At 41.6% G+C, this 20,786-nt stretch overlaps 1 protein-coding gene across 2 annotated transcripts in view; it reads right to left on the reverse strand.

Annotated features, from left to right (window-relative positions):
- Positions 1–17,957, reverse strand: part of OSBPL2 (oxysterol binding protein like 2) — a 35,158-nt gene extending 17,201 nt beyond the window's left edge. Inside the window, exons 1-3 of one of the 2 annotated variants that reach the window (XM_068416310.1) lie at positions 17,877–17,957; positions 16,963–17,059; positions 3,779–3,943 (exon numbers count right to left, since the gene is read on the reverse strand). In XM_068416310.1, coding sequence (XP_068272411.1) covers positions 3,779–3,815 — 37 coding nt within the window. In that variant the 5' untranslated portion in view covers positions 3,816–3,943; positions 16,963–17,059; positions 17,877–17,957. The remainder of the gene's footprint in view (positions 1–3,778; positions 3,944–16,962; positions 17,060–17,876) is intronic. The other variant, XM_068416311.1, reaches the window with a different exon arrangement.
- Between the last annotated feature and the right edge of the window lie 2,829 nt (positions 17,958–20,786).

Genomic DNA, 20,786 nt, shown 5'->3' on the forward strand with positions numbered 1-20,786 from the left:
ACATTCAAAACTGCACGTGGAAGTACCACCAATATGATCTTATTTGGTAAATAGCAAGTGTAATGGGTGATGTCATGTATTAAACCATCTCCTACATTTTGATGTCACAAGCTTGTAATTATATAGCAATAACCACACCTTAGCAGTCTTCGTACTTAATCAGGAAGTATGATAGTCATATATATGTTCAGGTCATTAAAATGAAGATTACCCTGAAACACCTGTCTTAAAAAGCCACAGGCCTATCTTCAGTCAACGCACAACAAAATATTTATCCTTTAGAAATGGCATTTCTAACCACATATTAGCTTTTTTGGAGCCTGTTACAGTACAAGGAGATGGAAAAGGCAAGCACCATAAGGCATAATGGAACAACTTTTATTAGTTTGACTCATGAAGTTGGAAAAAACAGATGAGCTTTCTGGTACACTTGCCCTCACCTGGAAAGCTGATCACACACACGCACACAACATAAGGAACAGCATCACATTTAATGGGCACTTCAATGAAATAAACACACCTAAATGTAAAAGTAAAGCTTCATAACAGGAATAGTCAACTGGCTTATAGAGGAACAGTTATGAAAAATGTTACTGGAATTACAGCTTTACGTTGTACCTGAAACCTTGCCAATCCTATCAAATGTTCCTTGTTTTTATCCACACCAGCCTTTCTGTTTCTCCATGATTCAGAATTGTTTTACCCTGTTCCTGTACAGCACAACAGGAATTTAGGTTTAGGTATAGATATTATTTATGGAGAACAATATATCACTGGTAAGTAAATAAATGCCAATTCAAACAAGTGTCTTGCATACAAACAACAAAAATTAAATCCCTGCTCCAGAAAAATAAGATACGTCAGAAGTGTAAATTCTGCTTTATTAGAGTGCATCTCTACCTAATCACTTTAAAAAACAACACAAAACCACCAGGGTACACAGCTAGATAATCACTAGACTTTCAACTGTACTTTCAATCTTGAGTATCAGCTGGCTTGTCTACTACAAGCCCATGGAGAAAGTTTCAAAAGTTCTAAGTATTACAGTTCTGTGAAGAACTATCCAGAGAATGTTCTTCACAGAGGAAGTACTGATTTGGAATAAAAACAGTTTACTGAAACGATTTTTTGTAGTTTTTCTAAGTTACAAAGAGAGTCTTTCTCCAGCTGCCACTAAAGCCTTGAACTTGGAAAACCGAATAGGTAAGTTTTACTTACAGGACAGTTTTTATAGTGAAGAGCCACTGGGAGTGAGGATAAAAATGGGGATTTTAAAAGGGGGATAGGGGACTACAAACAGAAATAAAATATCAAAAATTAACTTAAAAGTCCCAACTGATGTGTGTTAAGGGTGAAACAAAAGCTTTTAAAAAGTCTTAAATTTTCAAAATCAAATACTTAAGTTGGGTGCCAACATTAATCTATCTCAAGAGCTTAAAGAAAAGTGACTTGCCAGTAACTCTAGTTTTCTTAGCCTTCTTCTTCCACATCCTGCAAATGAAAGAAGTCCACTCAGACTACGCTATACATCCACCTGTGAGGGAGCCAAGAGGCACACTGTTCCCTGAGTCATATACAAAGACACAAAACCACCCCTTTTTACAGTCAGCAACTTCCTTACATACTCATTAAGCCTTGTCACTCGAGACAGAAGGGGAATCAAACAGCATAGTACTGAGAACCTTCAGACCTAACAAGGGCATGAAGAATAAGGATAAACATGCTGAAAGTGCAGACAGCAAGTGAAGTGAGAGGTAATTTTTCCTTTGTCAGAAATTATCATTCTCCACTTTTCAAAACAAGTCCATCTTCACAGCACGGAGCCGTATCGCAGGGCTCCAACAGGAGGCAGGCTGGCCTCTCACAACATCCACAATACTTAAACATGATGGCAGAATCTGCTGATTTAGTTCGATCCAGACATTATGAAAACACATAAATTGAGCAGCAGATACCTCACTTCCTCCTCCCCAGGTGAAAGCAATAGTTTACAGTGAACAGCCGCCAAGCAATAGGAAACAGAAGGGCAATATCCTCACAAATACACTGGGCCACATTAACCTCGTGGGCACAGAACAGGGGATTTCCACGTAGAACTGCGGGTTAATATTTAAAAAAGCAAAACTAAACTATTCATGTTTGTCAAAAATAAATTACCCTGGTAACTAGTCCAGCATTTTCCTGTTCTGTGGCAATCCTTTCACAAAACACTTTGGCAAATATAGATACCTGATAGAATGAATGAAGGATACAGTTCTGACACAGCAGAACCTGACGGCACACAGTCTTTAACAAGTCTGCGATGAGATGAACAAACACGAGGTGACATAGGCTAGAGGCAGGTGATCAAAGCTCTGTGCTCCCCATCTCACAAACTTTCAAAGAATCTGAAATCCACCAGAGGACTGACCACTTTACCTGATCCAGTCTCAGAGAAGACTACGTCCTGTACTTGAGAAAAAGCAGATGCTCTGCTGTCAAGAACTGAGACCACAGGTAACATTTCCAAGAGATTCCCAAGGGGAGTACTCATTCATGAAGTAAGGATGTCAAGTGCCCAACTAATCAGCAATGCTAATAACCTCTGAACGCAAAGAAACTTCTCTCCATGGAAACTCTTCACTGGTCACTCACTTGATTCATCACCTACATAACACAGTCCACCCTGCATGTTTACAAGCGTAATCATCATCTAGTCAGGGTCAAACCATCTGCCAGGAGGATGATTCCCAACCATTCAGCATGCAATTCCATCACATGAGCGTGTCTTTTGGATGTGATGGGGACAGCGTCAGAAGCAGGAAACTTCTAAGCCAGAGAAATGAAATCCACTACAACAAAAACCAGGGGTCTCTTTAGGACAGATTCACATTCTAGAAGTGGATGTCCCCTCTCTTTATTCCTGATAGGAATTTCCAACCAACCATGTCTAAGTCTACCTTACCCACTTGTATCTACCATGCTACTTCCATTCCTTCAGCTTTCATGCGTCCCATTATTCTCTTTTCAATCCTGTGATTCTACATTAAACACTCTGCACTCACCATTGCCAGCATTTCTCATTTCACCTCTTACAGGATTTCCACATTTAAGTGGAAGACTTTAAAATTGTTTGAAATCTTTGAAAGGATTTCTTTTTTTTCTATTAAAATACTTCCAAGCGTTTTATTTCACCACTAAAACCATATAAGGCTCTTATAAATAACCATTCATCCTTATTAGTTCAAAGAAAAGTACTATTTGATACACTGCTCAAGTGTGAAGTGATTCATGTTTGCTTTTCTAGAAACAACACTGGATTGCAAAGACTTTTGGCTCCCTATCTTGAAAGCATACTTTTACAGTAATTTGTTTCTGACTAGAAAAACATTTTCCACTTCAATTCTTTAGGATAAGTTTTCCATTAAAATAAATAAAATAACAATAAAAATAATCCACAGAAGATATTTCACCTTTCAAAGGGCGTTAAAAGCATTACTTCTCAAGTTGCTATTAAATTATCTGCATTTTACAGAAAATGAAAGCAAGACTTTGCCACTAAAGGCAAATAATAGCCAGCATTAAGCTTTAATAAAAAACCCCTCATTTCCAAGTCTGAACCTCAATTATAATTCTTCCTTTCTTCTTTACAGAAGATAGCACAAGTTTTACCAACAGTATTTTATTTTTTATTTATTTCTTAACAGCAGCATATTACTAGCCCTTCACCACACACACAATACAGTTTAGAGCTTTTTTTTCTTCTTCTTTTTTTTTTGGCACTGTGCCCACCACTCACCCGTAACGGCATCATAAAACTCTTCTTCACTATTCATCCTTCAGTATGAAATCTCTGTACAGCCAATCCAGCTTCCTCTAACGCATCATTGAACTTGATTTAGAGATCAAGTATCTGTGTGCTGTTGAAGTCTTCTGCTGCAAATACCCAGCTGCTTTAGATGATCTATTTGACAAGACAGGGAAACAGAATTAGCAACTTCCACATTTATGGGCACAAACATCCACACCTGACAAATACTAATTTTCCTATTTCTTCCCATGGCAAAAGATGGATTCTTGCATTCGTAAGTAAACAGCCTTCATTGATACCAAAGTCATTGTGAAGATGAATACTACCTACCATAAGAATAGCTGATGTACTATGCCACACTTCTCTATATGCAAATACATCATATACATTACTGTAAAATATACCTTATTTACTGCAAGTTAAATTTCAGGCACGTACAGCTATAAGGAGCAGAGAACTGAAGGAAGACAGCTGGCAAAACAAAATTTCTCCTCTTCAGCAAGAGGATACGCCTTACCACATCCTTAACCCACAAAGTTGGGAATAAGAAAGAGAACCTCATACCTCAAAATCTCACTGTTGCATAAAAATGTTGGGGCCTTATTGTACATCATGCAATCAGCATCTAGTGAGCATTAGAGAAGTTTTATCAGGCTACTGCTATGAACTCTTGAAGAGACAACTGGGGACTTTTCCCTCTAGAGGGAGAGTGTAAAGAAACAGCAAAATTTTTCTCAGTAAAGCCAGGCACACTGCAAATAACTTACAGATTTATGAAGCATTCCAGCTCTACTTTATGGATAGACTAAATAAGATTTTTTCCAGATGGTTGGCAATGGTGTAACGTAAACATTTTTACTTCACCCAATTTTAGTCAAAGGAGAATAATGAGAAAATTTAGTTTGCACTCTTACAAATATTCATCAGGTACCAATGACGAGCCAAGTACACAATGCTAAACGACAGCATGGCAATGCTATCGATATCTCCTCCAAAATAACCTCAATCTGTCAGTCTCAATTTTTTTATGATCCTCGAAGATCCCACTGCTTTTGTGACAGTAGTTTTTCCAGAGTAATTATAATTTGCACAATTCCATTCCAATTAAGAGAAACAAAGCCAGAAGCGCACTCTATTCCTAGTAGAAGCTTGCCATGTTTGAAGCCAATTCCTTCTCTCTTCCTTTCTCCAAGAAATCAAACTGCATTATTCCTCCTGTATTTCAAGTCTTTTTACCTCACTGCCCAGAACAAAAGATATTTGAATGTCTCACACACATACAGTACTTCCAATTCTCCATTCATAAGGAGGAGCTAAAATAGCCTATGTTGGAACTCATCTAAGTTAATGAAAGTAGCATTCGCCTTGAAGTGTCACATCTGTCAAGGCCACATATCTCAGTTTGTCACTTTTCCCTTCGGAACTCCCTCTTTTGCTTGCCACTATAGGATTTTATATCAACCTCTGCATCATGGCGAGTATCTGAGCTTCCACATAATCTTCAGCAATTTCTTATTTACAAGTCCTCACCTCCACAAGGACAAAACTTTATGCAGCTGCTTGGCTGTTGCTACAGTGCTGTTGCAATTGCTCTCAGCTGGATGATAGTTTCCTTCCCTTTTTCCTGTGCTGTTCTCCAGCCACAGACCTTTAAACCTTCTTCAACTTTCTTGCTCACCAGTGAGTTTCTGACTTACTTCTGTCAAAGTGCTGCATTCTCCTAGGGAAGGATGCAACAGGTCAAAACATTAAGTCAGATATGTATGTCTGAAGCCTTCCAATGCAAGGCTGTCAGTAAGCACTCTGCTTGCATAAGGCAAAGGAGCAGCAGCTTCACTTCAAAAAGATAACAGGCAGTTCAGGCCAGCAGCAGCCATGCTGCCACAGAAGCAAAGAAAGGGAGAAACCTGCTTAACTAACAATTGGTTCAGGATTAGCAGCTAGCTCAGATTTCTGGGTGAACTAAACAGCAGGATTGATTACATTGTTCTAAATCTGTACTGTAAGTACAAGTCAGTGTACCTGTCCCTGCGTTATCTCCCCTAGCAGGAGGCAGTCCTTGACTCTGAAAAAAAAAAAATTATTGTTTATACCAAAGCTGCTGTCAGTCTTACAGTTTCTCCAAACTTTCCAGCCCCATCAGCAATATATCTGGAAGTATCTCTTCCAAGGCCTCCAAATATGTCGTATCTTTGTGGAAAATCTGTCCTTGAGGATGCAACTATGTAAACCTTTCAATGGGGGTGGAAAGAAGGAATCCAAAGAAAACTATTGCTACAGAAAACAGGAACTCGACATCTCGGGACAACTCTTCAACCCAGATGCCATTATCACCACGCTGGAATGACTCCACTAGTTTGCCAAAAAAGAAGCTACATTAGAGGGCTTCTTTAACCCTCCAAGCTACTGCATCCATGAACATGCAAGACATTTATGGTTTCAATTGTCCGCAGGTATTGCATCCTTCTAGCAAAACAGCAGCCAATATTTCCAGAAGGAAACTTGTATACGCACAAGATACAGCCCTCTCATGATCAGCACTACAATTCCCTCATTTTCTCCATGTTTTCTTACATCTTCCCTTTTTATGTTTAGTCTCTATTGTTTTATTTCAGCTCTTGCAGCAGGACTATCCTGTTGTTGCTTACAGCTCACGTGATGGGATTCTGTTCTGAAACAGCCTTCTATCTATCTGCAACACATAAAAAGGAAAAAAAAAAAAAGAGCTAGTTCAAAACCCATCCCGGTTCAGTTCAAATGCAAAGAGCACACTGCCTCAGGGTCCCTGTCCAAACACAGCCACATTACATATCAGCTTGCAAGCTCCAGAGATGCTTCATAACGGCAGCTCCAGTATGCTACAGTCTTGTATAGAAGGCACTAAGAAATAAAAATTATGACTTAAAAAATTGCCAGTTACCTTATCATTAAGAGCCTTAGAGTAAACAAGGTCATACAGATGAATGCCAGTTTCTCATCTCCCCTCTCCTGCACAATAATAATTACATTACAAAAGGACTTGTGAAGTGGAACTACATCACACAACATGCAGTTTCACTACAAAGACAACGAAGCTTTCCTATAAAAACACTCACCAAGTACAAACGAAGTAACTGGAATCAAAGACCTGAGTTAACCGAAAGCAAGAGCGATGCTGTGTTCTCCTGATATGCACCTCACGCCACACCTTAAGCTCACTGTTATTTGAAAATGAAAGGTCAGTCGTATCCCTGTGAGTTATATACAAGCTTTGTAACTATCACCTAAAGAACAAAATATTCATGGAAGTCACTTTAAATAATAGTTGCAAATTCCCCTAAGGTGCTAGGAGCATTTTTAAAAGGATAAAGTAATGTATTTTGCATCAGTTACACTAGGAATAACTTAACGCTCATATCACTTCTTTTACATTCAGTTCTTTTACCTAGCAGAGATTAATGTGAATTTCCATGTAGCTGACCACAAAATGTTAACAGCATTTAGCTTTCATGAGCCAAAAAGCTAAGATTAAGTCCTTTTCTCTTACTAAAAGCAACAGCAAAAAGTTACTTTCAAATAGGTTGAAATGGCAGAAGACAAAAACATCCTGTTTGCTTCATATTCAGCATTTGTAATCTGTATTTCCTCCTCCATGCCCACCATGTGCCCAAAAGAATCCACTTACACACTAGCAACTGTAGTTACCAGCTTTTATCAAAATTGCCGTTCAAGGAAGGGTGCAACACTCCCGCGTCAGACAGACCTTCAGGAGCTTAGGACTAACTGCCACCCTGGAAAATCCTTCATAAAGCATAAACATCGTATCATGTTCACATCTTTTAGTCCTACAGCACAGAAGAAATACAAAGTACATTTATATATTTTCTTATATACATAGTGATCATCAGGAATGTAACAGTTTCCCATACAGGACTTCACTCGCTCTTGGTTGTAGAGAGCACTATTGCAGCAATCAGGGTTTGCTGGTTTACAGGTTAAAATGATCTTTGTGGACTTCACTTTAACAGCCAGCACTAACAGGCTGGGCCTGGGTACTCAAGGTGTGGACACCCAGAAAGGTGCTTTGGCCTGAGGACTGCAGCCCAGCTGCGTTGCCACAGTAAAAAGCTGCAAGTAGAGGCATCTTAAGCAAACTGGAAATTCGTTAGCTTAATGATGACAACACACCCTGACCACAAGCAGCCCAGATTTTGTGGTTTACAAGATAAGTGACAAAGCTTATCTATTTCCTCATATTTAAGGCTATGGATTTGTATATACTAATTGGCTTTACTATGAGATTTGTGTGCAAAAATAAAAACTGCCACATTTATTTTTATTTTTGTAAAAGATTGATTTCCCTCCAGGAGAGATGCTATTTTTGAAGCATGAAGTGAAGGACAACAGATAAAAATATCCAAAAAAAGTATAATACCCATCACAACAGCACAACTTCATAATTGGTTGGTAAATCTGTTCTGCAGGCTGTATTATCTTGTACTTTGCTCTGAGAAATTCTCCATACTAGGTTGTCCGGAATATTCACAACAGAATTTTACTCTTTGAGGTGACATCTAAAGTGAGTGCCAAAGCAATTAACAGAAAACAACAAAGTTTAACATAATTTACTGAAGCAAGTGTTGAACAAGTTATTTGGGGAGAACCTAGTTTTTCTAGTCATTTTGCTTATTTGCATGCCAATGCCTACAATATACAAAACCAGACTTAGCAAGAGTTAAGCTAAGCATAGTATGCAAAGTCAACAACCTGTAAGAGCTTCTGGTAACTTCTAATCAAAGGACTAACATTTTGGTTCCTCTGAAATAGGCTTTGCACCTTGGTGATGTAAAGCCATCTGCAAACAGGTTAAACAAGATATTGTGCTGTCCAGTAACGCAATTTAGAAATGCAGACATCAATGCTGAAATAAGAATGCCATGTTGGTCCCAAACAAGTAACCCCAAAACCTGAACAGGTAAGGGATGGAAATACAACTATTAGTCCCGTGGACACAAAGTCTGGTTTGTATTTTCGTGATTAAAAGGTCTCATTAGGGCTGCACAACTAGTCAAAAGCAAGCTACTCATTAAAACTCCTTTAAATTCTCACAATTTAATCAGAAAAGGTTCACGCGTTCCTGTATGACTGACAGTCCTTTTCTTAAAGGACATGAGGATGTTTTGCAAAGGCAAAGGATGAAACAAAGCATGCAGCTGCAATAAATACTGCAGAAACACAAGGAAATACCTGCACCATGTCCATAGCACACCTTGGGATAGGTTCTACAGAGGAGGGAATTACCAAGATTGACATACTGCTTTCCAGAAGTACGTCTGTCACAGACAGAAAGGGCTGTCCCTAAACATGCATGGCACACCAATGGTCACAACACGTACTAAGACGGATCCTGAGAGGCTCACTCTCAGGAGAAAATCTGCTTCTCTCAGTGATCTTTACAGCCTTGATGCAGAGAATGTAGCTGTTCATACCACCCACGCTACGGTGACAGCTAATGTCCCACGACGAAGGAAGGAACAAAGTCGGACCGTACCTGTCAATCAGCTGGTTATGAACAATGTCAGGGTGCTCTGTCAAGCACTGCGCTGAAGGTGTAACTCCACAGGAACTTGTAGCAGGTGATCTGGCTTCAGGTGACACGCTTTGCTTTCAAAAGCTTAACTCTGCGCAGATCGTAGGGTCCTCTACAAGCTCACAGTCCCCAGCAGAAGGCACAGGGAACTCTTTTCCAGAGGTACAGCCTCAATAAGATCAGCCCCAGACTTTGCACAGTTCCCACCTATTTTAAACCGTTTCCTCCCACATGAATTTATTTTTTAAACCAGGACAACAAAAGCGCAAGACTTTGCAGTCACTTTATAAAGGATCTGATTTGCTCAACGCATTCTGTGACATGCGTGTGAGTGTCTATATGAGGAGAGGTGCAGGCTCTCCTTGGAAAGAGAGGTTCTACCTTCATAGCTTCTCTCTGAAACCAAAGATGTGGAGATCCACTGCCTGCTGAGCCACCAAAGGCTGCTCTCTGGCACCTGTACTCTCCACACCTATATGCCAGGTGAGGCTGTGGAGATGACCTGTAATGGTTGTCCATAACATCATTTCATTTGCTCACAGCTCTATCAAGTACTAAAAGTTGAAATCTCCTATGCCATTTATCTGGATAGGTTAGTGATGCCACAAATGTGTCATTGACTATGCTTGCTCCTTCTCAAATTCCATTTCTCAACAGAAAAAAAAACACCTTGTGCCTGTGTCGCTAAGATCAATCCAAAAAAAACAGACATTAGTACCTGTTCAAAACAACCAGTAAGAGTTTAAACATGCAATTACTATGACTTAGTTAATTCAACAAAACTAGCTACTCTATACTAACTTGTTCTTCTATGTTAATCCTCACCAAAGACCCAGCTGGTTAACCAAAAGCTACTCCTCCTTAAAGAAACATTTACATTTCTATAGAAAGGTAAGCATGTACAGCTGGAGTAGCTAATTTGACTGGAATGCAGTTCAGCAAGGTCAGTTTTGAAGTCTGGCTGGCTGACTAGAGCTGCAGTGTCTTATTCCTCCAGACCTGAAGTTGAAATTTCACATCATGCAGCAATTCTGGAAAGCCACTGCTTCGTTGACACCATCTACTACCTTTACAAATCCTGGTTTTTTCACTCTTGAAGCACATGTTGTAGCTCTATGAAACACACACAAAACACTAGGTCATGTTCGTCATACAGACACTGAATCTACTTGTGAGATCAAGGAGCATTTAAGTAAAACCAAGTATGGAAACAGTAAGCAGTCATGAAAATAAACACATTCACCAGCATGAGCAGGTAGGGTGTCAGAAGTTCAGTATACTGGAATTAGAGTGCCACCAAAGAACTAATGAACTAGCACATTCATCAGCTTTTTCACATGCCTAGCAAGGTTTTGCTGCATGTGCGCTTCCACAGCAAATTTTAAAACAAATTAAGTTTATTAACTTGAAAATAGAATACTTGCAAGTAAAGGGGAACAAAAAAAAAAAAAAAAAAAAAAAAAAAAAAGAGAAAAAAGAAAGTCAGGCTTTCCTCACAACAAAAAAAAAGGGAAACTTTCTGTCAAATCTCATGTGATAAAAATATTGCACAAGTATTGCCACGGGGCGGGGAGGAAGAGAAGAGGTAAATCCCATGAACTCTGAAAACAGACTCAGTTTTCAGGTTTTTGCTTTGCTTTAATGGGTCAAAAGGGCACAAGCTCAATTTAACAGAAATAACATAGACAGATTTTAAAATTAGCTTCATACAAAGGAACACTCATTCCATGCCCTGTTTATTAAGATATGCTGTTAAGTAGATTAAAGAGCAGCATTTTCATTAGTTTGATACCCTGGGTTCAGGATGCACCTTCTGTCCAGAAAGAGATGCAGAAGAGCCAGCAGAAGATCAAATATACACATCCTTCATGCTGACATTGAAAAATAATAAATAAAAGGAGAACAAAAAACCCAACAGTCGTACAACACGTCTGGTGCAATAAGACCCAACCCTACCTTCTCTTGAGTTGCCAGATGAAATAAAACATAGCTGTTTTCAAGGGACAGAAATAAATAGCTTGAACTAGAAGATAAATATTCATGTGTTTTTGCTTCATACACATCTCCTGAAAGCATCAAACTGCAGTGTTTCATCTCTGAATGAAAGCTGCAGTAAGGATGAATCTTAATTGACTCATGAAATTAGGTTACCAACAACACTGGATTTAAAGCATCTATAAAAATTAGCCAAGAAGTCAATTTAATTGGCAATTTAGATACCTGCCATAATTGTTATGCACTTAAAATCTCTTCAACCAGAGAACAGCTACACAGATGGCAGAATCCAGAAGAGGATTTTATTTACCAAGTTAAATCTGTTTCTTACTCCAAAGTCTGAATGTAATAGCATCTTCCATCAAGATGTCTTGGCAAGATGAAATGCACTCCACATCCACAGGAAGAGAAGGGCAACCTCCTTCTGCAGTCTGTTAAAGTGCAGAGAGGTTGAGTGAAGAGGATCAGCTGAAGACCTGGCCCACACTCACTCTTCCATTTCTTTGAAGGTTGCAGCTATCCCTATTATAGGCCTTAATGTAGCTGGGAGTTATCAAATGCCCTGGGGACAGTTGAGGACCTGTACTGGGTCCTGCTGGGATGGAGTTAACTTCCTCCCTAGCAGCCAGTATGGTGCTGTGCTTTGGCTGTGTGACCCAAGCAGTGGTGATAACACACCCATGTTTTATTACCAAAGAGTACTTACACAGCACCACGGCGTTCTCCCTTTCTCGCTCTGCCTCCACGGCGTCTGGGCTGGGGGTGGACAAGAGGCTGGGAGAGCTGACCCGAACTGACGACAGGGATGTTCCCTCCCACATACTGCCACGCTCAGCAATAAAACTGGAGGGGAGTTTTGCAGGGGTTGTTGTAGCTCAGGGACTGACTGGACGTGTGTCAGCCGATAGCGAGCGATTGCTTTTGCATCTCTTGTTTTTCTTTATTTCTATTTGGCTCTTCCCTCAGCCTTTATTAAAGTGTCTTTGTCTGTACCCCAAGTTTTCTCAGTTTTGCCCTTCCGATCCCCCCCGACATCCCACAGGGAGGGGAGCTGTGCAGGGCTCAGCTGCCTGTGGGGTCAACCCACAACAGAACCAAAGCAGCGAAGCATCCTAAGCCGATAGTTTAGCTGAACTTATTTTTAAAGCACTTGAAACAATGGTGGCAGCAAACTGAACATCTGAAAATTTAGCTTTGAACATATGAGCCAAGCAGATTTATGGCAGAGAGAATCAGGTTCTGTTCTCTCAGGAATACAGATTTTTTGGTGATATTTCACAAGAATGAGAGCCAACTGAAACGCTAGAAGTCTGGTTTGCAACTGAGTTCAGGCTACAAAATTTGTTTCTGCATCAGAACAAACCACAATAATTGTCCCACACACTGAGTACTGCCCCCAGCACAAAGCTACAGCACTATCTGAAGCATTATTTATTGAACATAAAAATTGTACAGAGGAAACTGGACAGAAAATACCCCAGCAGTATAGTGCTCAATCCCCTACCGAACTGACAGCTATCCCCAGTTTCACTTCAGCCAAAAATTCTGTTCTCTGGCTGAGGACACCAGCTCACAGAGCTTCTACCAAACCTAACAAACAAAAAAAGCCCAAGGAAACTTGATTCCAGCAGATTAATGTCTTCTGATGTAAAACGCTTCACTGGAATTCCCACAGCATTCTATAAACGTTCTCCTTTTTTTAACACTACATCAGTATTTGAGACACTTTTCTACCTGAAAGCATCTGGTACAGCATTCCTTGGATTTTGTAGCCTTCCCTCGGAAACTATTTCATTGTCCACAATTATAAAAGATCACAAAATTCTGGTTTACAGCCTTCCCTACCCATGATGCATAATGCCAGGGTTGATCATGACTGATACACTAGCTCATTTCTAGCCACACTGTTAAAAAAAATAGTAATTCAACACTGCCTTGTAAAACTAGTTATTTCTCACTAGTTTTCTCAAAGATTTGGTTCATCTTATTTGTAAGAGAGACAAGGTGGAAAGTAATCAATAACTCCAAGCACATTGGCTTTGGTCACAAGTGTTAATTGATGTATAATTAATCATTTATGAACACTCCTCTTTGAACCAAAACTTATTTTGAAGGTAAAATTAAATATGCTTGAGTATTTCTCATCATAATGTAACCACCCCTACAAACTGATCACTGAAATTTAAGAATGTGAAGACAATTACAGCATGTAACATCACTGGAGAAAACCCCTAGAACAGTAAAAATAGTTACAAGTTTAGTTTATAGGTCTTCCTACTAAAAGGCACTTTTAAAGCTTTGTCTCTGTGGACCCATTCTCTCTGTGTAGGTGTAGTTTTACATTTATTCTCTACAATGTATCTTACAAATCATTTTCATGGAGACTCTTAATTATGATAGCAATCATATTGCAAATAAAGCAGGACGACAACAGCTGACTAACCTAGTACAAAACTTACAGCACAAGAACCTGTATTTTTATGCCTACCCACAACTCCTCACGCACTGAAATTCTGCAGCACGAGCTCATACTCACAGCTAGCAGACTATATGCTGAAGAGTTTTAAGATGATACCACAAATTTGCAAAAGCTTTAGAAAGTCAGAGTTTCTACTATGGTTAAATTTCCTTTAAAGCTACATTTATAGTAGATAATGGATTCCAGTATAAGGGTGTTACTCTATCAGCTGTTGTCAAGAGATTTTTAAAAATAAAAGGATAAACTTTGACTTCCCACGACAGGACAAATATCTCTATTTAGAGTTCAGTTTTAATAAAGAACCCACCTAGCTATCTGCTCGGTAACATTAACCCACTCGGACAATAAAATGGTTGCACAGCACTTAGGACTACGTTTAAGACAAAGTAAGGCCGTGTAAATAAAGTTATTTGCCCCAAAGGTTCACAGCATCCCAACAGCCACAACCCTCATCGCATCTAGAACTCTGCAAAGCAGCGCAGAGGAACTGAACTCAACCAGCATGCCACAGATCAAGGTTTCCATTCAGTCTAATGCCAGGCACAGACCTTACGTGTCCAACACAGCAATATACAGCTTAAGTTTTGGACCATAAAACCAAGAGGGCCAAGACTAAAAGGTCCAGATGTATTTCTGCAGCTGCAGGCACAATTCACCTTTTGTGCACACTCTATAAACAATCACAGGAGGACAACGCTATCCAGCCTCCTGCATTTTCTGAATGGAGAGCTGCCGTAATTTGCTAAAAATCTGTCTCATTAAATTATGTGCATAATAAAATATACTGAAATAATCTAAAGGATCTGTCTAGACCAGAAAATGAATTTCCAATTGTAACTGTATTAACAAAAAAAAAAAAGTTTAAGTAAGCTCAGTCTATTCTTGTAACTTATTGATCCTGAAAATTAAGACATTATCTTTGTGCACTGAATCAACAACAAATTTTTGAAGAGTGTAACTGAAAGTAATGCTAAGCCACATTTGACACATTCTAATTACTTACTGCTCTCATGCAACTTGCTATTACGAGCCTTTAAGAATACAAAGTAAATAATTACATCATCATACGTTCTTCTGCATAGTAATTATTAAGAATTCAAGGACTGAGATCATGTATTCTTTAATTCCAGTTCTATAGTGCTCTATACCATAAAATAATAAAAACCATAAAAGAATCGATAGAACTCATAACCTGTATTTTTTTTGCAACACGAAACATGTCAAAGTCCCATATCTTCCACAGTGGCAGATACAAGGTGACCAACTCTTTCATTGCTCTCACTTTCCAATTTATTCAGCTAGGTGAAGATGCCCCTGTGATCAGTTACATATTCAAACTCAGCAAGAACATTCAAGATGTCGAGTACTCCATATTTAATGCCTATTCTTTGCACATCCGATTTTGTACATTTTTTCCCAAAAATGTACGAGAACCAAACATCTTACTTCTTTCATAGAGAACAGACTAAACATTAAGCATTTTAAAACATTATATTAGCGTCAAAGACAGACATCTCCTAGATATCTTCGTGACTCAGATGCCAAAACTGATTCTGAGTGAAGGACTAGAAAAAATGCCAACTTGTAAACGGAAGTTCTAGTTACCAAGTAGCATGATGTAACATTGCATTGTTCAAGGACAAGTTACTTCAAATACCAAAGCTAATTAATTATATGCTTAAAAATTCAGTGTACTTACATGTGACTCTTGCTTTCAAACAACAGCAAAAAAAAAAAATCATCTGACTGGCACTACAAACAGTGATTTAAAAATATAGCCTTATCAAAGGGAAAAAGCCTGACTGGTATGTTTTCCAGCCAACACTAAAATAACAGAAAGCTCAGCTTTCCACCTTTGTTCTAGGTCAGCATGTGTGAAGTTCACACAGTAGAATTCACAACAAGAAAGACTGAAAGAAATACCAGTTTCAATCATAAGACCTGTCAGCTTAAGCAAGTACATATCGTAGAAAGCAGCAACAGTATTAAAATTGGTTTAAAGAAACCATCCAACAGTGAAAATTACCCTCCGTGATCAGTTACCAAATCAAGTATATCACATAGATGTTAGCAAACAATTAACTACGCGCACCACAGGGTTTTTCAGTATTGCATCAACTGCAAGCTTTAATCTCTCTAGTCTTCAACTACTTGCAGGCATAGAGTTTGTTGTCTAATCATCATTTTCTATCTTGAACTTTTGTCTTCTGTTTATAACGTTATAAAATGTTATATGTTTTTATTTTTGAAGAAAAATGCATATTTATTCCCAGAGAGCATATGTCTCAGTGTTTCTTTTCAAGCACTTCCTGAAGTTACAAGTTCATTATGAGGTGCTGTTGGTTTAGGAAAGCAACATTAAGAATCACTCCTGATCTTATCCTAGACTGCCCTCAACTTTCTGTCACGTGGTCAAACATTTGTATGACTTGACAACTATTTTAAGAAAAGCTATGTTTACAGTAACTGAAAACCCAGGGGGTTACTTAGGGGAAAAAAATCACTGCTCGGAATTTCTTGCTTCCATGCTAGTTTAGCCAGTTCTCCTACTTCCATCCCATGGCACCATTTGGAAGTTACCCAAGTCACTGCTTCCAGAAATTACCCTGAGGTTTTAGAAGTCCCAGAGCATACTGGTTTAAAGTTGGTTAAGACGACACATATGCGGTTGCCCCTAGATGTCAATGTGAACACAGAGTTACTGAACTTTGGAAGGTTAAGTTGGAATGAAACAAATTTATTTTTTCTTGCCGAAGTTTTAAAAAAGGAAACCCTGTGAGAAGTGTACGGTAATGCTGATCTACACTGCAGATCCAAAAGAGTCTCCTTTTTACTTTCCCTTTTTGAAAGCTTAAATGAAGGCTATGCATTTTAATTGAGAAAATGCACAGTAAATGAAAGCAGTATCTGCTTGCATTCAACATGCTTTGGCAGATACTTCTGAGGGTGAAACACAAGGCTACAGCAGACATAAAAAACAGAAAGCGATTTCGAACCCACATCTGAAATTCTGGCCTGCAAATGCTGCAGAGTAACAAACCACTTCCAAAAGGAGTCCTGAATCCAAACATACACATAGCACAAACATGATTAATATCCAAATTAAATAAATGGCAACATAATTTATACCTTTGTTACCATGCAGAAGTTCTGGTGGCATGTTATTTAAAAAAAAGCCTTTTTTCCTGCTATTTTTCCCATCTTGCTTGTCTCCCTTTCAGGAGCTCTGTAAGAGAAACACGGAGTAGGTAACTGAAGAACAAAAAAAAAAAAAAAAACCAAACTCAAATAAATCCTAACTACTCGCTGTGCTTCAGCTGTGGCCTGAAAGGCCCCTTGAGGCTCCTGTATCGTGGTGAAGCTGAGCTCAACGCATTCATCTTGGCAACTGGGTGTCGCAGACTCCTTTGCTAAACCACCCAGCTCCAAAAGCAATAAGGAAAAAAAATAAAATTAGAAAAAAAATCCCTACACTAGGCCTGAGAGAGCTGCACTGACCTGCACCCCGCGCTCTGCACAGCACGTCCTTCAGCCCCCGCTGCCTCCCCTGTCCCCGCAGCAGAGCCCCGCGGTTGAGAAACGCTCCCGTCACCCAGCCGGCAGCTCGGGGCACCCGGGGTCTGCCGCCTCCGCTGGACCGTGCAGGGGAACATCGCCCCGGTCCCACACGCCACTGACCCGCTGCACGGGGCCTACGGCTCGCAGCGCCCCGAGAAAACACCCGAGCGGGTCAGGGATGCCGCGTCCGCCGGGGAAGGGAGCGCAGCGCTGGGGTGGCCACGCTCCCCCGGCCCGCGCCCCGCCCTCGGCCAGACTGACAGGGGAGCGCTGAGGGGAGCCGCTAGCGGCCCCCCGGGGAGGGGACCCCCGCGCCCGGCTGGGCCGCGCCAGGCCCGGGCGGGGCTGGGGGAGGCGCTCCCGCCCTTCCCTCAGCGGGGACGCCGCTGCGGCAGGTGGGGGGAGCAGAGCCCCCCTGAGGGGAGCGGCTGGGCGGGGAGGGCAGAGCGGGGCGGCGCGCCCCGGGGCAGGCACGGCGGCATTACCTGGCACCGCGCTCCCGCGACGGCCCCGCCGCAACACGCCCCCCCGCCCGGCACCGCTGACACCGAGGCGGAAGTGCGGCCCTCGCAGCGGAGGAGTGACGCGCCGGTCCACCAATCGTAAAGCGCGGCCTCGCCCCGCCGTCGCCGAAGTGACGAACCAGGTTTCTCGTCACCCGCCCGGAGGCGGGGAGAATGCTAATCAGGGGTCGAGCCTTACAGTCCCGGGCCGCACCACCGCTGGGGAGGCCGCTGGCCAATGGCGCGTCGGAGGGGGCGGGTCTATGCAGATGAGAGCGGCACCGGGACCCCCCGCCGCGCAGGGCGGCCTCACCGGGCGCTTTTCGGAGGGGGCGGCGCGGCCTCCGCGGCACAGAGACACACGGTCGTGCTGTACCGACATCGGCTGGTTGTGCTTTGTGGGTGCTTCCATCGTCCGCCAGCTGCGGCGGTGAGCTCGGCTCACCATAACCTTGAAGGATAAAGTGTCATCCTCGTTCAGGGGTGGGAGAAGACATCAGTGTTTGTCACTCATTGTTTGGTTTATTGGGGTGGGCTGATATGATGGTCTGCAAGGACGTGTATAGCACCGTGGGGCTTTATGGGGCACTTAGAAGGGATGTGAGTGGACCAGGATGCTTTAGATCGCTATGACTTTAACTAGTTTTGTCCTTTTTTTAATGTTTTTGCTGGCCTTGGGGCTTGGCTAGTGAGCTCCAACATCCTCCCTGTCCTCCCGACCAGCATGTGTCTTCTGAGTAGCCTGAGTTCCCCCCATCTGCCCATCCAACAAGCAGCTGCAGCCAGCGCTGCTGCTCTGAGCAGGTGAATGGACATCTGGAAACCCCAGAGAAATGGTCAACAAAGCCATGGGCTGGTAGCTGACACGTTAGGGTTGTACCCTGCTAGGAGAGAAGCTGGCAGGTGCCTTTGTGTCACCCTGAACTCATGCTTTTCCATACACAGCAGGTGTCTGGAGGCAGGTTCGTAATAGTCCCTGTCACTTCAGTCATTACTGGCATGCTAAAGCAAATGAGACTATTTGTAGGTGTTGATGTAAGTATCAAAGCTGTGAGTCAAGAGTTCAAAATTAATTTGACTCCTTTCTCTCAGATAACACTTGTTCTGCTCTTTTTAGTCACCTTCTCATTTCTGAGTCTGCAAGGTGTTTCATTTCACATACGCTTAGGTTCCTTCCATGATCGGAGATTTTAAACTCTTTTCCATCAAAATGTCTCCTTCCCTCCTATTTCATACCTGCAAGCTAAAAAATCTAATTAAATCTCATTCGATCCAGCAACCACGACTTTAAAAGGAAAAAAATAAAAAATTAAAAAGATTGCTAAGCATGCACAGAGTGAGGTGCTTGAGGAGATCAGCCACGGAGATAACGAGCATCCATTGTGAGGAGCTAGAAACCAATTGGTCTGGATGAAGTACTTCTCATATCACCAAGACAAAATGACCCATTGATGTAATTGCTGAGGGAGACGTTGTTGTCCTAGAAAATCATAGGGTGTGTCAGGAGGGTCCAGCACAAGAGTGAACAAAACCCACTGGAGAATGACAAGCTGGAGCCTGAATAAAGAACAGTAGGGAGTGAAGGGGGGGGATGAGTCACAGAAATATTTATCCTCAAAATTATCTTCTCCTACCTTTGATACTCAAACCCTGCAAACCAGGGTTTGGGCACCACGTGAGAGCTCCTGCTGCTGGCCAGAGACCGGCCGCAGACGTAGCACCGTGAAGGGTTATCTGCTGTAGGCACCTTGCAAGGAAGGGTGGTGGTCAGAGGTAGGAATGGCAGCAGAGCCCCACGTTGTGATGGGATTTATTCCTCCATCTGCACTTGTGTAAAGTGTATTTGCAGAGGTGCAGCAGCAAAACCACGAACCACTCCTTGGCTGCATGGCTCCCTCCTGCCTTCCCCCAGCACTTTACCTGCCACACTGTTGATTCTGGAGTTATTACTCCCTCCTAAATGAGCTGGCAGCTCCTGGCCATCAGCCACACGCTGACGATATCCGAGACACGAATTAACAGTGGTAATGCGCCTTGCTCTGGCACAAATGTAAGATTTTAAATGAAATCCTCGCTGAGAATTTCCCACACACGATGGGATTGAGGAGTGTTTTGGCGTCGGCCCAGCTGGCTCTGAGGATGTCTATCGGTCTCTCTGGATCCAGTCTTGCTGTACATACCCACATGTTGTTCCACCCCTGCATTCACCCAGGCGAAGTTGCAAGGCAGGTGTTGTTGGACTCATCTTTAGGGAATACAAATCTTTGGGAGCAGAGGATAATTTGTATAACTCCAAATCTGTTTTTTAAGATTTTCCTGATTTGCCCAGAAAAGTGATTATTTTTTTTCCAGTGAGCCCTGATTCAGCAACCCACTTCTGGATTGCTCAACATCACAGACTCAACATTAAGCACAGATGTATTTCTACTGCAGCTTTTAAGCAAAGGCCCACAAACAGAAAGTACACATGAATTTAAATTATTTTCTGACTGAACAGGCCTTTGTCATGACTAAGCAGCTGATCTGGAAGAGCTCTCCAAAAGGATCATGGACAGAGAAATCCACTGATTAGATGACCAAGGAATACTGAATTTGTGTAACTTTTTCAGGTCTTCATTGAAGGCATCCTGAACCTGCCACAGAAATCCTTCTCCCAGGCATTTCGTGGGCATTTGAGGTAAATGCCCATGCTTAGCAAAACCGAGGCTAATTGACAATTCCTTGCTTTGTTAAATAGTCACAGGCTATCGCTAGCAATCTAAAATCACAAAACCCCAAAATTGGACAGGGAGAAGAATCTAGCTCTGTATTTGTCTCCCTACTGTGTTGGCAATGAGGGGAGAGAGCAGTTACCTTTTAAAGGAGATGGCATGGAAAATTTTGCCTTCCTGG

The sequence above is a fragment of the Nyctibius grandis genome, chromosome 19 (assembly GCF_013368605.1).
Source record: "Nyctibius grandis isolate bNycGra1 chromosome 19, bNycGra1.pri, whole genome shotgun sequence".
In the NCBI taxonomy this organism is placed as follows: Eukaryota; Metazoa; Chordata; class Aves; order Nyctibiiformes; family Nyctibiidae; genus Nyctibius; species Nyctibius grandis.